The sequence below is a fragment of the Emys orbicularis genome, chromosome 8 (assembly GCF_028017835.1).
Source record: "Emys orbicularis isolate rEmyOrb1 chromosome 8, rEmyOrb1.hap1, whole genome shotgun sequence".
Lineage (NCBI taxonomy): Eukaryota > Metazoa > Chordata > Testudines > Emydidae > Emys > Emys orbicularis.
In genome coordinates, this window is record NC_088690.1 from 105287010 (window position 1) to 105303125 (window position 16116).

At 42.6% G+C, this 16116-nt stretch overlaps 1 protein-coding gene across 3 annotated transcripts in view; it reads right to left on the reverse strand.

Moving 5' to 3' along the window:
* Positions 1-14333: 14333 nt before the first annotated feature.
* Positions 14334-16116, reverse strand: part of RASGEF1C (RasGEF domain family member 1C) — a 109750-nt gene continuing 107967 nt past the window's right edge. For all 3 annotated transcript variants that reach the window (XM_065409602.1, XM_065409605.1, XM_065409604.1), the window contains 2 exons: positions 14829-14901; positions 14334-14358 (listed from right to left, as the gene is read on the reverse strand). In XM_065409602.1, coding sequence (XP_065265674.1) covers positions 14334-14358; positions 14829-14901 — 98 coding nt within the window. The remainder of the gene's footprint in view (positions 14359-14828; positions 14902-16116) is intronic.

Here is a 16116-nt window from a genome sequence, read left to right on the forward strand (position 1 = left end):
AAAGCACAATAATGTTTTTTTTCGGTTGCAATTGGCCTGCTATCTAACCAATGCCAGTGACAATTTCTCATGAACATCTTTTTTAAGTGGGTCTCGAGGAGAGCTTGGGAAGAGGAGAGCGTAGTGGCGTTACAGACTAGTTCACGTGTATGGATGCTGCAGAAGAAAATGGACAGGTAGCTGCATTCTCTTCCTGGCTCTGCCAGTGCTTCGTCTGCAACTCACTTTACGAGGTTCCCTTGTGCTGCCTGGTAAGTGGGTTTCTATACATGAGTGTTAATAACAAAAATGTAGCCATTCATTTAATTGGTTAAAGCTACATATTTGAGAGCAGCGCTTCAAACATTGCACCTGTGTGTGGGGTGTGCAGAACAAAATGCTTGCACACAAATTGTTACATTAGTTAAAAAAGGAACATAATATTAACACTAAGGGGAACAAATATCACATTTGTTTTGATGATTACTATTTAGTTTTCCTTTCTGTTCAGCAGATGGCAGTGGTGGCACAGCAGTAGTGGGAATCAGGCTGCTGGTATTCTAGGAGTGTCCTGTAGATCAGTGGTTCTCAAACTTTTTTTTCCGCGGACCACTTAAAAATTATTGAGGGTCTCGGTGGACCACTTAATGATATTTCCAAATGTTGTTTGTACCGTTAGCTAACTATTGTAAAGCGCTTTGGATAAAAGTGCTATATAAAAAAACCTTAATAATAATTAATGTTTTTTGTTCTACAAATAAAAGCACACAACTCATATTTTAATATCAGTAGTCTTACCTTTCTAATGCAATGGATGTGCCCTCTCTCCCCTGCCATGGCAGCCCCCAAGCTGGGGCTGGGAAGAAGGGGGGGGGGGTCTCCCCCACCACAGCAGCCACAGAGCTGAGGCTGGGAAGGAGGAACGTCTTTCCCCGGCAGCCGCAGCCATGGAGCTGGGGAAAGTCGCCTTTCTCTGGCCGTCACAGCCTGCACATCCCAAATTCCCCCTACCCCTTCTTCTTACCCCACTGCCCCCTCCCACCTGCCCCATAGTCCCCTCAAGGCCACCACCTCACCTTACATGTGCGTCTTCTCCAGGGTCCAGGCAACTATTTAGTGGAGCCACGCCTGCACGGCTTCACTAATTAGGTGGGTGGCCCTTCATTCTCTCATGTGCAGCCGCCCAGGCGCGCACCTTAGAGGGCACTATCTGTGGACCACCTGAATGGAGCTCGTCCGTGGACCACAGTTTGAGAACCTCTGCTATAGAGAATACAATCTGTGAGCATATTTTCACCCAATGTGACAGGTTTACGCAGGCAGAATTATGTATCAAAGGTGGAAATAGCCCATCTACAAATGGCCTTTTTTGAGGGCGTTGTTAGCTAACCATGAGGAAATAAAAGCAGAGGAGTTCTAATCTTGGCAACTTGGGGGAAGGGAGCGTGGTTTCACGTGCTGTGGAGTTACTGAGCCTGACAGTAGTCTGAGAAGATATTTTTGATACAAACCTACTTGAAAATAATTAAAGTTTTTATTGTGAGTCAGTGTGGTGGGCGCTTTTGTGTGTGTGTGTCTCTCTCGCTCTATATATAAATATACAGTATCTATAAAATCAAGTGTTACAATGTTTAGAGACTGTATAGCATCAAATGTATAAACTGTGGTAAGGAAATGTGAATGAGACTGTGTTGGCAGTATTTGCTTCACAATACAAATTTCTGAATTTATTCCTTTTATTTAATCTTTGGGGTTAACAATACATAGCCTTCATATAGCACTTGTCATCTTCAGAGTGCTTTATAACATGAACTGATCCATCCTCAGGCAGTTATGTGATAGAGCTAAATATGATTTAATCTCCCATTTTACAGCTGGGAAAATGAAAGCTGAGGTTAAGTGCCTTGTCCAAAGCCACAGACAGAGTCAGTTCCTGGCTTCCTGTACTGTGCTCAGGCCACCTGGCCTCTCTTAATTAAGGATTTGTTGATTTCATATTTCTGCTCTTTGGTCAATGCTAGAGGTTGGTTAGTAGTTATGTTTTGCATTAGTTGTCTTTGTAACAGATTTCCAATGTGTGTACTGTAGTTTGGTTTATGTTCTGCTGGCAATAGTGTTGTAGATCCACTGGGTTGGTCAGAACTGGAAGTGAGCTTTGTCTGGATGCTCTAGGACATGGTAATGACAGCAACGCATGTCACATTTAAGAAGAGGGCTGGGGTGGATGGTTTTGGAAAAACACAGGGCGCATTTCTAAGATGTGTAGAGAAAGCCAACATTCACTCCCCAACCCCCTACTGCGAGGGGGGAATGTCCTAGGTTATCATGGCATGTGTAAGTTCAGGGAGATAATAGCAGTGATAAAGAGATAACATAGAACAGTTCAGCAAAGGGCTCAGAAGGATATCATTGAGGGTAATGGTCTCATGAATTATACTGATCACATTTCTGAAGGGGTAAAATTGTTTACAGAATTTCCAGCTGTAATACTATGGGACAGACTGTGGAAGGGGGAGAGAGATGGTGGCAGTGTTATCCAGCATCCCCAAAAGGGGTAGGTTGGAGCGGGGGGGTAGTGGGACTGCCACCCCTTTTCTATTCTATATAGGTTCTTATACAGCTCATCAGTGTACTATCTTCCAGTAGCAACATGACTACACAACTCTCGTGTTATTTGTTCTCTCATCCCGCTCTGCACTCACTAGTTCTTTTGCTACTGTCTATGTCCCAGAGCCTGCAAAACCTTTACTCACTAGAGTAATCTAGCTGAAGACAGTGGGACTTTTCACGAGTCAGAACTACTCAATAGAAAAAAAAATGGCACTGTTCACACAAGCAAGGGTCACTTGTGTGAATAAGGATTTGCAAGATTTGGAGTCAGTGATATGACTCCAATGGGTAAGGACTACTCACATGAGTAAAAGCAATGCAGGATCAGCCTGCATGTTAAGTAGAAGTAGTACAATTGGAGAGGCAGTGTGATTCAGTGGACAGGACACAGGATGGGACAGGCGACCGGACTTCTGTGCCACTCACCTCCTGTGTGACTGGGCATGTCACTTTGCTTCTTCAGGGTTGACTCTTACTATAAATGCTTACCACATAGTAAGCATTTCAACTGGTACTACTGCAATGCAAATAACAATCATAATATAATGAAACATGGTCATATGAGGGAATTGTATATTAAATGACTGTGAAATCTTCAACCTTCATAGCACCTGTGAGTCAGAAGATGTTATGAGTCTGGGATTCATGTTTGTAGCAACATTTTCTTAAGCTCTGATAACTAGTAATCAAGACAATCAGTGTTTCGCTTTTATTGTGATGTACAGTGCAGTGCAATCTCATACCTACACAGGAAAAAATAAAACAGTGAAGTGGAAACCCCAGAAAAACTGCAGAAATTATGAGGCGTTTCTCAATTTACCTGTTTATTTGAAAACTACCTGGTGCAATCAGGTTTGTCTGTCTTTTTTTAGAGGGACTTTAGAAGCAGAAAGAATTTGCTGTCTGTTCTGATGATCCAATTATCTAAGTCTCCTACAAGAATAAAATTCCACATGCATAAAAAAACGGAACCAACAACATTTCATTGATTTTTTTTATTTGACACTCACATTACAAAATTTAGAAACCAGAGACAGTTCAGGCAAACTGTTAAAACACAGTATAAATTAGGTTTGTAATATATAAATTCTATACATAAGTAAATTAGCTTGAACATGACTGACAAAATGGGTCCATAACAATCTCACCACAGCTGTATAAAAAGGCATTGGAGTGGGGTGGATACTATAATCATGAATGTAGGTTAAGACATTTTCCACAAACAGCTATAAAGCATACTAATGACCATGCTATTTTTGCAGTGTTTATGCAGGGTATAGTATGCACATTACCATGAAAATTATGTAAGGTCTATGTACAGTCACAAAATCATGATTCCTATTTAACAAAAGGTGTTACTGGGATACCTATTTGACCTGAATATGAAGGAACTTGGGTTTAAAACAACAACAACAACAAACAAAGAAATAAATTGCAGGAAAAAACACAGCTACTCAGTACCCATGCTCAGGTGATCAGGAGACACTTGCATCTTTAATACCATATTTCTTTCAATGCCCAGTTTGGTTCTTGCTTTATAAAAATATCTATCACAACATAGTGCCCAGTTTTCCAAGCACAGTTGCGCCGGGAGTAAAAACAGAGTTTTGATAACACCACTGGTAAAATTTGGTAGACATTTGGAATGTAGAGTAATGCTTTTGAATCCATTTAGGAGCCAGCAGTAGCAGATGCTTTCACATTTCATAAAACTTGCTAAAAGTGCAACAACTCTTAAATTGGATTTCTGTCCTATGCAAATTGAATGCTCATACTTTTTAAGATTCATGGCATAGATCCCAGTGTTCTGAACCCTGGACACTGATTTATTTTCCATATTTGTGACACCAGCAGTTTCACTCTTTTTTTACAGACTACCTCCTAGCGGAAGTTACTAATTGCACGTCTGTGTAAGAATCATATCTTTAAAAGCTTCCTTTAATTTAACAGCACTGAGCTTGTCCCTTTCACTGAATGTGAAGAGTTAATGAGATAAGCAAAGAAATACTGAACTGTAACAAGTCATCCCAGTACAAGATCCAATACATCCTATTGCCAGATACAGGCCATAGAAATCTGAGAGAAAAGCATACTGTAAACTTTAAGCAGGCTTGGTCTGCTATGAAAACACATAGGAGCCCATATTCCTCAGCTACCCAGGCTACACCCCCAAACTCAGACTTATCCACGGGTGCGTCAAACTCCAGAGAGCCATTATACAGTTAGTCATTCCAGGAAGACAGGAACATTAAAAGGTGCTCATTATAGGATTGACACAGTATTGGTCAGATACAGCTAGCTGATAGGGTTACAGTTATCTGGAAAGTACCAGTGGTCCAGTACTTTCTGTAGTGAACTGGGTTTAGATGGCAGCCCACGGTGCCTTGAAGCGAGGTTGGCTAGTTCAAATATTTGACTTACAGGATGTTTGAGCTTGTGAATCCAGAGTCTTCCCCCTTCAGCAAGGCCTGGGAGCTTCACAGAAGTAGGAAGGTTTCCTGCTGCTGCAACAGTAGCCTGTGCTGGCTGTTTGATATAGCAGGCGATGCTCTGAAGGGAGACCTAACCCTGGTCTTTTGGGCTGAGGGCACTAGGGTATGATTACAGAGCCTGCTTATGCCACAGGAGGATACGAAACGTCTACTGAAGTTTTGGAAGAGCTGCTTGTTAATCATAAGCCCTCGTCAACAGAGGCAAAGGCATCCAGGAGGAAGTTAGCAGCTTTTCTAGGCTCACCCAGATTTCTTCAATTTGCAGGGCAACAATCTGAGTCTGTCCACAATGGCAGAAGGGGAGCACAGATGGGAGTAAGACTGACTCAAACGGAATTCATGGTTGAGAGGAGCAGCCAGACAACAAGAAAAGTCCTGGCAGTTTTTAATTGGTCTGGCTATTTGCTTAGGGTGACCGTACGTCCCCTTTTGGCCGGGACAGTCCCTTTTTTAAGCCCTGTTCCAGCCGTCCTGACATTTTTTGACAAAAGTGGGCATTTGTCCTGTTTGCTCTTGCCAACTGATCAAGTTGGCAAGAGCAAACAGCCCTGTGCGGGGGGAAGGCAGGGCTCCAGCGGGGAGCAGGCAGGGCTTGAGCGAGCAGCGACGCCAGCCTCAGACTTGCGGGGGGGCAAAGAGGGGCAGGCATGGCTCGGGTGAGCAGCAACACTAGCCTCAGCCTCGCGGGGAGAGAGGGGGAGGAGAGGGATGGGCAGGCAGGGCTCGGGCAAGCAGTGACCCCAGCCCCGTGCGGGGAGGGGGTCAGTGTTCGGGCGAGCAGCTCGGGCCAGCCCTGTGTAGGGGGAGGGTGGGCTTGGGCTAGCCCCACGCAGTGTTCCGTTTTCCCTTTGGGAAACATGGTCACCCTACTATTGCTTCACATTGAATCAAAAAGGTCTCCTTCCCAAAATATCTGTGTTTTATTGGAGACTAATACTCCTGAGATACTGGTCAGTAAAGTTATTGAGGATCATTGTTAAAGGCCAGTTTGCGCAGTGAGTAACACTCAAGTATTTGTCTCATACTTGAATACCAATTCTCTCTGCTCCTGGGGAGGTGAGATACTTGAAAGTTCTGTTACATTTGTCCTACTTCAGCTGCCTAGAAAATGGAATCTATGAATCTATGTTTCACCAAGGCCTAATGCCATGTGCTCTCCGGTTTGCCCACCTCCAATGGTTCTATAAACTGGTTGTATGATGGCTTTTGGTGTATCCTTTTTTCATCCTCATGTTGGATGAAATCCATCCCGGTGCAGAGGACCAGCCCAAGGCTTATGCACCACTTGAATCCCATTCTAGCCCTCATGCCGAGGATGCCAGGGAGAATTTCACCCACTGTCTGTTGGAAACTTACAAGAAAGTAACTGCTAAGAACCAGAGTGAGAGCCACTCGGCAGACTCACTTCTACTGCAAAATCCATCTTCTTTGCTGTAGCTATTCTTAAATATTAGTTATTGAATTAAATTAACTAAAAAGAAACAACAAAGCAGGAGTAAATAATTTATCAGCCCTTTTCAGTACCTGTAGGCCTACAGCCTGTCTCTCTGATGCCTTACACCTTGGGTAGTCATTTTCGCCTCTGCACACAGTGCATGCAAATCATTCCCCATCTGATCTGGTAGCCTCTGACATCCCTGTTACACAAGTGTAAATGACAATACAAGGTGCAATGCAGTGCAGACTCACACTCTTAAGTGTATTCAGTCCGTCGCTGACATTTTGAAATGCACATGAGATGCTGGAGGAAGACACATTAAAAAAAAAAAAAGAATTAGTAGCTGGATGAGTGCTTTGTTTTTCACACAACAGTGAAATAAATAAATGCACAATTGAATATCAGCCTGCAAGAACGTTGCCATAAAAAAGGATAACTTGATTACTGCTCCTTTTGCTCAGCTCGTGGATTGGCTCTGTACAATGATGTTAACACCAGTATGGGAAAGACCTAGAAATATTGGGATACCACTTAAGGTGGTATAATTTCATCACAAAATACCCAAGTCTGACACAAAAGGCTTGGTACAGCTTTCACATTTTGCTGCATACTCGTCTCTCTGCGTGTGCCTAGCTGCCACTGACATTAATGGGAGCTGTGTATGCTCAGATTTATATAACCCCTTAGCTAGGGTTGACATTTCCATTCTGCAGCAACACAATGAAGTATGAAAGTTGGCAACACGACACCATCAAGGCATTTCTCGATTTTTAAAGTAGTTGTTTTGGCTTGCTGTTTAGAAGACATCACGGAAACTTGGACTAAAAATCTGTCTCTTAGACAAGCACAAAATTCTCCTCCATAGATTAAAATCCCCTCTACAACTTCCCAGTTCACAGAGTTTCCTCAGAATTATTCTACTGGGAGAGGAAATGTGATCTGCCTCCATGCAAAACTGCCAGGAGGGTCATCCCCTAAACCAGGGTATGTCCCAAGAACCAAATGGATCTCAGGAAACCTAGAGAAACCAGGTTCAGCTACATGGAGACCTATTGGGTCTGCACTGCTTCCTGGTCATGATCTGGGATCCTGGTTTTTCGTGATAAACTCCCCCAAATTCTCCAATAAAAAACCCATAAAAATCCGTATTTTCCCATTAAAATGAAACGCTGCACTTTAGTTTCCCTAGTGACAATATATATGTATCAGCTGAACACAATGTTTTACTGAAATATAGTAGACCCCTCTTTAGCCGGGCCTCCATTATCTGGCTTTCTGTGTTAACCGAACCACCAGCTACCCAGGGCTAACCACCTGAGCCCTGCTGCTGTCAGCCCTGAGTGGTTGGTGGATCAACTAACACAGAGAGCTGGATAATGAAGGTTCAGATAAATGGGATTCTACTGTATGTAAATTTAAGATGCATTCAAAAATCAAGCAAAATGAGGGGGAGGCTGCACACATTGAATAAGTGACAGTGGTACGTTCAGTAAAATGTCATTAATAGTTAATATACATATTTTTCCCCACAAAATGTAAAAACGAATGATTCTCTATAAAAATGCAAATTCTGTGTTTTTCTGGGGCAAACGGATTTCTAGGATCCCTGGTCATGATTCCATGCTTCCTTGCCAGCCATTGCCCTCACCACTGAGGGAGCAGGGAATTCCACTCAGCAGAGAATCCTCACATGGTTAAAGAAGGCTACTGACAAAGAGAGGGGTTGCTCCTGCACACTGGGTTACTTCCAGCCCATCCCTTCCTGACCTGGGAAGCCCAATCCTCGTACACACATGGAGAAACTTGAACAGGTACTATTGCAGGGGAGCAAGTATGCACTCTTTCCTCACCCTTCTTCCCAGACCCATGATCTAGGGCCCTAGTGCTCACAGAAGGAGGAGGGGATGACTAGACTCCAAGTTATGAAGATCAGTGTGCAGAGCTGTGATTGTAGGGTCATGGTTGCTCATGAGTGTTGGGCTTTAATTGCCTCTTTATAGGAAACAGCTTTCTGATTTGCTTTCAAACCCCAAAACACTTAGGACCAAATTCTGCCTTTAGATGCATGTGGGAGGCATCATCTGATGTCAATGGAAGCTACATGTCCACAACCAAAGGCAGAATTAAAAAAAGCCATAAAAAGCACAAAGACAGGAAGAGCTTTTGGTCCAGTTTTAAACTGATGAGCACTGACCAATTGTCTTTTACCTTTTTCCTTCTTATTTCCTAAACCTGTCATGAGAAAAGAATCAGATTCAAAATCAAAGGGTTTTTGTCTTCCAATTAAAGATACTCCTTAGACAGTATTGATAGCTTCTGCCAGTTTGAATAGAGAAAAAAGTTTTTAAAGCACAAAGGCCAAATTCTAATCTCAGATGTATAAATGAACTCAAGCCAATTTCAGCCCTAGTCTAAGCTGCTGTAACTCCAATGAAGTCAATGAAAGTTCATGCGAAGGCCAAATTTTGACCTCTGGTAAGTACAACTGTGTATCCAAGGGCCAGGAGCGCTGCCAGCTTTTTTGCCGCACTAGGCGGCGGAAGGTCCCGCCCCCGAAATGCCGCCCCTGACAGAGGCGGCGGAAGGTCCCGCCCCCGAAATACCGCCGACGACCGGGGCGGCCGAAGATCCAGCCGCCGCGGTCGCAGCCCCCCAAATGTTAGTGCCCCAGGCGACCGCCTAGGTCGCCTAATGGGTTACGCCGGCCCTGCCGAGGGCAGCATCTGGTCCCAAGATAAGGGCCAATAACTACAACCATTCACCATTATAATTTCTTCTCTATCAATGATTTTCAACAGCAAAATGTCAAGTAATTGTAGGTCTGATCCAAAGTCTGTTGATATGAATAGGAATTTTTCCATTGGCACGTCATTGTGCTTTGGATCAGGCCCTACGTGAATTTAAAACAAAGTAATTCTAAGGCTAGATTGCATTATCTTTGTACTCCTTTCACAGTGATATGAATAGCAATAATATCACAATCACTGCTGACAAGTAACCTAGATATTCAATAATCTGAGCTCCATTACAATCATGAGCAAAACAGTGCCCATGTTTTAAAAAAGTATACAATATATTTACAATAAAAACATGATAAAGGTACCAAGGGATGCGTAAGGGATTGGACTGATTTTAAGTGTGTGATTATTTTATCAGCAGATATTTTCAACTTGATAAACAAAATTTCTGCATTTTAAATTGCTTCTCAATTTGAAGTGCATCTTTAGTGCTGCTCTGAACCAACTGTCCATTTTTAGCTAGGTAACATGATTGAAGCTGGTTTGGAATTTAGGGCATGATTTTGTGACATGCTAAGCGTCTTTTGCAAGGTGCTAAGCATTCTTATCACACTGACTTTGACACAAGCAAAAGCCTCTCAGTATGCCCCTTTGTTTTTCCTACGCTCTACATAAGGCCGCAAAGTTGCAGGCCTGAGACCTTAGGAAGTAAAAGTATGACTTCTCCTACCACTATAATTCATAGAATCATAGATTATTAGGGTTGGAAGGGACCTCAGGAGATCATCCAGTCCAACCCCCTGCTCAAAGCAGGATCAATCCCCAACTGGTCCCCTCAAGGATTGAACTCATAACCCTGGATTTAGCAAGCCAATGCTCAAACCACTGAGCTATCCCTCCACGCAGAGAGACCCAGATGAACTATTGTTGTTTGTTTACTTTTTTAGACTACTGCAGTCACAGCAGAGAAGTTATACTAATGTTTAATATTTCCATATTTTACTAGATTGGGCGTTTTCTACACTACAAGTAACACTACTGAAGTACAGGTCTAGTCTGGCTTTATTCTTCAATGTAGAATCTCCATACGGAGTTTTCCCAAATGCAAATCCATTGAAAATAATGGAATTAGAAAGCCATGAGAGTGACTATAAGTGAATTAGTCTAGAAATCTCTATGCTTTATAACACCTCAATGCCTGGTGCTCACTTTCTTGTCGTTCTGAAGAGTTCTTCACCTGTCAGTAATGGGAAACTATTGGAAATTATTTTTTATTATTTTATTGCTGATATAAAATTATTAGAAAACTTTAGGGAGACGTCCACCCCCAAACTGTTAATGGAATCTTCTGTTGCTATTGTCCCGTTACTTGTTAAACCGGTGAATGAAGCAAGGCCATAATGCTCTCATCTATTATGGGAATTTATTCCTTGGTTGAGCCATGCATAAATCACAGATGTAATCGACAAATTTAGGGCCTTCCCCTGCTCCGGCTGAATCCTGTGAGAGTTTTGCCATTCACGTCAATGAGGGCAGGGTAGGATTTTTAAAGCCTGCAGGCTGCTGAGTGCCTTCATCTCCCACTGAAGTGACCTTGCAGGAAGCAGTCAGCCTCTCTCAGCCTCCAACCTTGAGGGCCAACTTTTACAAAGTGCTCTGTGCCTCATGTGAAGCACGGCTTGTCCTCAATGTTCACTGAAGTCAATGGGAGCTCTGGACGCTCAGCATCTCTGCAAAACAGACCACTTAAACAGGCGCCTGCATATGGATTTAGGGGCCAGATTTTTAAAGGTATTTAGATGCCTAAAGATACAAATAGGCACCTAATGGGATTTTCAAAAGCACCTGGGGACCTAACTCCAATTAATTTAAATGGGATTTAGACAGCTCAGTTCTTTTGAAAATACCACTAGCCGTCCAAATGCATCTTTAGGTGCCTAAATACTTTTGTAGATTTGGCCCTTAGGTGCCTAACTTTAATCACCAGGTTTGAAAGTTTTGACCAAACTATTGATCCCAACAAGGATCTCCTGAGGCTTAATTCAATAGATTTTGGAAAGTTCTTTGAGTTCTTGGAATGTGTCGTGGGAGTGAAAAGTATTATTAATTATTATTATTAGAAAAATAATGGTTTTAGTTCATATCTTTGGAGGGCTAGAATCTCAGTTATCCTAGTATCAGAGGGGTAGCCGTGTTAGTCTGTATCCACACAAAAACCTCCTAATTGTTTCAGCCTCCTTCTGACTGTTCAAGAACAAATAATAATTTCCACTTTAAAAAGCAGATCCAATGATGCTGCAGTTCCAGACAATAAAAGGAGACCATTAGCACAATGAAGTCATAATATGCCTGTTATAAAGATATATACAGTAAGGAAAATGACCATTCAGAGAGTACACATAAGCCTTAGAATTGTTATTAATATGTATATGATGATTGCCCTGGATTTGGTTGGCATTTAACAGGTTTCTAATGTCATCATTTTTGGAAATGGTTCCATTTCAGTAGCTGTCATTTCTAAATTTTGGTTTGTAAACCACTTCTCTGACTATTTTTACACTCGCATACAAAAAACCTATTAACAGCATCAAAACAACACTGGTTCCCAGGCTGAAATGATTCTGCATCCTCCCTGCAGTTAGCCGCTTTGGGCAAAAGCTTGAGTAAACAGAGGAACACTACAGCAAACTCAATCTCTGACAGACAAAAGGAAAGGAAGAACCATGGTCCCTCCACTGAGAATGCCCTGCCTCTAGCCCATACGTATTCAGATCCAGGAACTATTAGAAAAGCAGCCCAGCCGACGTCAAACCTCATGACAGAGCATAGGGAGAGCGGTGGTCTCCCAGGTGGCCATGACCAATACCCTACAGGCCTTTAATAGATCACAATCAACACCCTGAATTGCACCCCAGAAGCCAGTGTAGCATTATGGGAATAAGAGCAGTATATACCCTACGGATAACAATTGAAACAGGCAGTTGCATCCTATACCAGATGAAGCTTCTGAGTGGTTCAAGGGTAGCCCAATGAGGGAGCACCTTGCAACAACACACTCAGGTACAGGTTACTATGGCGAGGACTGCAGTGCGAACCAATGGCTATAACTCTCCGGCTAAAGCCAGACACAGACGAGTTTCTAATGAGCCTTGTGTTTTTTTTTTTAAACCCAGCAGCAGTTCTGATAAGTTATGCACATGATTCTTCGCTCTTTACTGAAGGAAAGTTACCATTGACGTCAATGTAGAACCGAGCTCTTTATGTTGGTCAGAAAAAAAAAAAGACTGGAACAGCTAAAGTGCCAACACTGAGCCTGTAATTAAAGGAGGAGTTCAGTATAATGTGGCATTTTTTATTTCTGTTATGCTTTTGCATGGTTCTTTTTTCAAACCTGACCCCTGCTCACAAACAGTACCATGGGTCTGCTCATGGGAGTGAAATAGGTACAGTCTTCTAGTTTGCTTTGCTCTAGTTTTAGAGTTCTGTTTTGCACCCGGTATAAGCCCAATTCATTTTTAGTCATTTAATGTTTATATTACTGTAGCACCCTGATTTCTGCAAACACAAAGGTAGATGCGGTCCCCACTCCAAACAGCACATCATCTCCATGGAAGGAAAGTGGGGAGCACGGTTCAGCACATAAAAAGTCAGAATAAAAATGGGGTGTTGCTAAGTCTTTACTCTAGTGCAGTGGTTCTCAAACTAGGGCCGCCGCTTGTTCAGGGAAAGCCCCTGGCGGGCCGGGCCGGTTTGTTTACCTGCCGCGTCCACAGGTTCGGCCGATCGCGGCTCCCACTGGCCGCGGTTCGCCGCTCCAGGCCAATGGGGGCTGCGGGATGCAGCGCAGGCCGAGGGATATGCTGGCCGCCCTTCCTGCAGCTCCCATTGGCCTGGAGCGGCGAACCGCAGCCAGTGGGAGTTGCGATCAGCCGAACCTGCGGACGCGACAGGTAAACAAACTGGCCCGGCCCGCCAGGGGCTTTCCCTGAACAAGCGGTGGCCCTAGTTTGAGAACCACTGCTCTAGTGCATTGGTACATAGAGTGAAAACTCTTCATCTCTCAAATGCACTGTTGAGTCCACAAATCTAGGCTGCTCTTCCTCCCCCGCCCCGCTCCCTGTGTCCCAATATCGTGTTGCACTGGAACCAAAGCTGAAGTGAGGAGACAAAACAAACCCAATGAGTTTCCTCACACAATCACCTTCTATCACTTGTCAATAAGGTAAGGCGCCTTAAAAACACCTCTCTCAGCATCAACAGAATTAGGGAATAGATTACATACTTTAAACAGCGGTAAGTAGGACTCGGAGCCATTTGCTTCCCACAGCTTTCAGTGTAAGCAGGACATCTGTATTTTGTCTCATCTTCAGCTCACGCCCCAGAGAAGTCTGCCAAGATTCACAGTAAGAAAGGCAAGAACAATTGGAGAAAGAAGAAATAACCAATGTTCACAGTTCAAATCATTCTATGTAAAAATTCTTGGGAGTTTGCATGACTTTTCATGCTGATGTGGTTTACATGAGTTTTTATCCACGGGCAGCTTATCTCTGCTGAAGTCAGTGCATTGTTCAACAAGGCAGGAGGCTGCTGATGTAAAATAAAATCCTTCTTTCCTTCCTTAGCAATTAACCAGATTGCTGCTGCATTTGACAGAATTTGATTTTACAATACTCAAAGGATTTGGCGAGCTGCTGTTTGAAGCACCTGCTTCTGAAATGTGCACACTGCGTCTTTAGTTTTCCAGTGAAGACCATTCTCTGTTGCAGCACCATGACTCTCCTTGCTCTTGTTTTGTTTCCCTCTGAGACAAGGTTACAGTGATACTGACATAGTTTTGGTATGGCCACAAATAAGCTGTTGTCCTTCCTCTCTCGAGTAATTAGAAAAGCATAATTGTGCATACTGTAAGTCAATTCTGTTAATTTCAATGGATGAATCCAGTTCATCACATTAAGCAGTCCAAAAATAAAAAGGAAGAAAAAGGAAAACTAAATCCCAAATAGGCATCTTTGGAATCAGTAGTGCAAAATATTTTTGCTGATTTTTTTTCTTGTCGTACTGCAATAATCTGAGTCTTCAAGTCTTTCCCAAAATAGTAGACCTGCAAATTTGGAACATTATAATGATGAAGATGAAACAAAGAAGCATGCATAATCAGTGCTTTTTGGTTTTGGCTCATTCAGTATTATTTGGGAGGCTTTATTTTCATTGACACTAAAGCCCGTTTACATTGGTCCGGCAGTATAAAAGAGCCTTAAAGTGGATATAAATGACACTCTGGCAGTGTTTTACATCTACTCCCCGGCACCTTTACACAGCTAGAGCGGTGTAAATAAGAACTGGGCACTTTTTATTTACAATGTATAATTTATATTAGGACCATTGTTTTATCAGTCCAGTTACAGCTTTGCAGACTAGAGCCTTAAGCTGAGAACACCTTAAGCACAATCAACAAGACACATATTTGATGCCAGTTCTATTAAGAAATTTTCAAACTTCAGTCAAGTTTAATTCTGGACTATCAACGTAGTGCATGTATTGTAATGATGGTTTTATAAACTGAACTCTTACCTCAAGGATTTCCATCTCTCTTTTTCAATTTGGTTCTCCGGACTTTCACTTTCATAGGAAGCCAGATACAAACCTAATAAAAAATTGTTAGTCAAATATCATCAGGAACCCCAAATCCCTTTGCCTCCCCAAACTACAGTCATTCCCTGTGAGTTTTGCTGGTACATGTTATCTTTCTCATCTGTTGTCACTACTGTCCCACACAATAAACAGAATGTTTTTAAAAATCCAAGGGTGGTGAAGTGCCTAACTCTCACCGAAAGCCCGGGGTGCCAAGACCCCATTTGTACCTTTGAAAACCTGCCCCCAATGCGTTATCAAAAAGTAAAAAATCAAGGATTGACAGCTGAAGAGACAAATCCCCAGTCTTCTACATTAAATTAAGTTCACATCATTTAACACTGAATTTAATCCCCCCGCCTCTCCCCATTTTCATCTGTAACCTCTTCAAATTCCTTAAGAGACAAGGCATGTTAAACAAATAGCACACTAGATAAGAATGAAAGTCCAGCAGCCAGAGTGAGAAAACGCCATGCAGAAATGACACGCTCATGACATACATAATCGTATAAACTGATCTAAGTTAATAGACCTTTTTTTGAAGAACCCTGAACTACAGGATGCATTTTATAGTGCAAAAATAAGGGTACGCATTAAAGATTCCATCTGTGTGAGCTGTTAGTGCATTACCATCTAGCTTGCTTTATGGACTTTTATAAGTAGGTCATAATTTGTATTCATGGACACTTTCGCATTACACCCGTTAGTTATGCTTTTTTCTGTAATGCCACAGTCACCTTTGTATTTTATTCGGTGATATAATTCAGTAACGTTTTAATATTCAAGAGTTAGCCCACTATTACTCTGTATTGTGGCACGGAGAGCTTATTTGTTTTATTTGACCGGTCAGCGCTGTCTCTCTTTTACTCATGGCGAGTCTTTCTGCACTGCACTTTACCTTTGGCAGTAGGGAAGGCCGGCTGTAGCCTGGCTTCTACTGAGGGCATCTCATGAAGCCAGCATGAATATGACCCTTTATGTGGGGGAGAGGGTCTGCAAGCAATTAGGGAGTTGAGGTCACCATGCAGCCTGAAAACAGCCCTTTTGAGAGATCTACAACCCCCACTCCCCTACACATAGTACCCTAAGCACCACCTGAAGCCCCCATTCCCTCTCCTTTCCATACATATTGCTTTAATCACTTTAATTATTCCTTTTTGGCAGTCATTCCTCCTGGGATTGGAGCTTAATTTTCCTAGCTGTATTTTGACTTCTGATGTGGCCTATG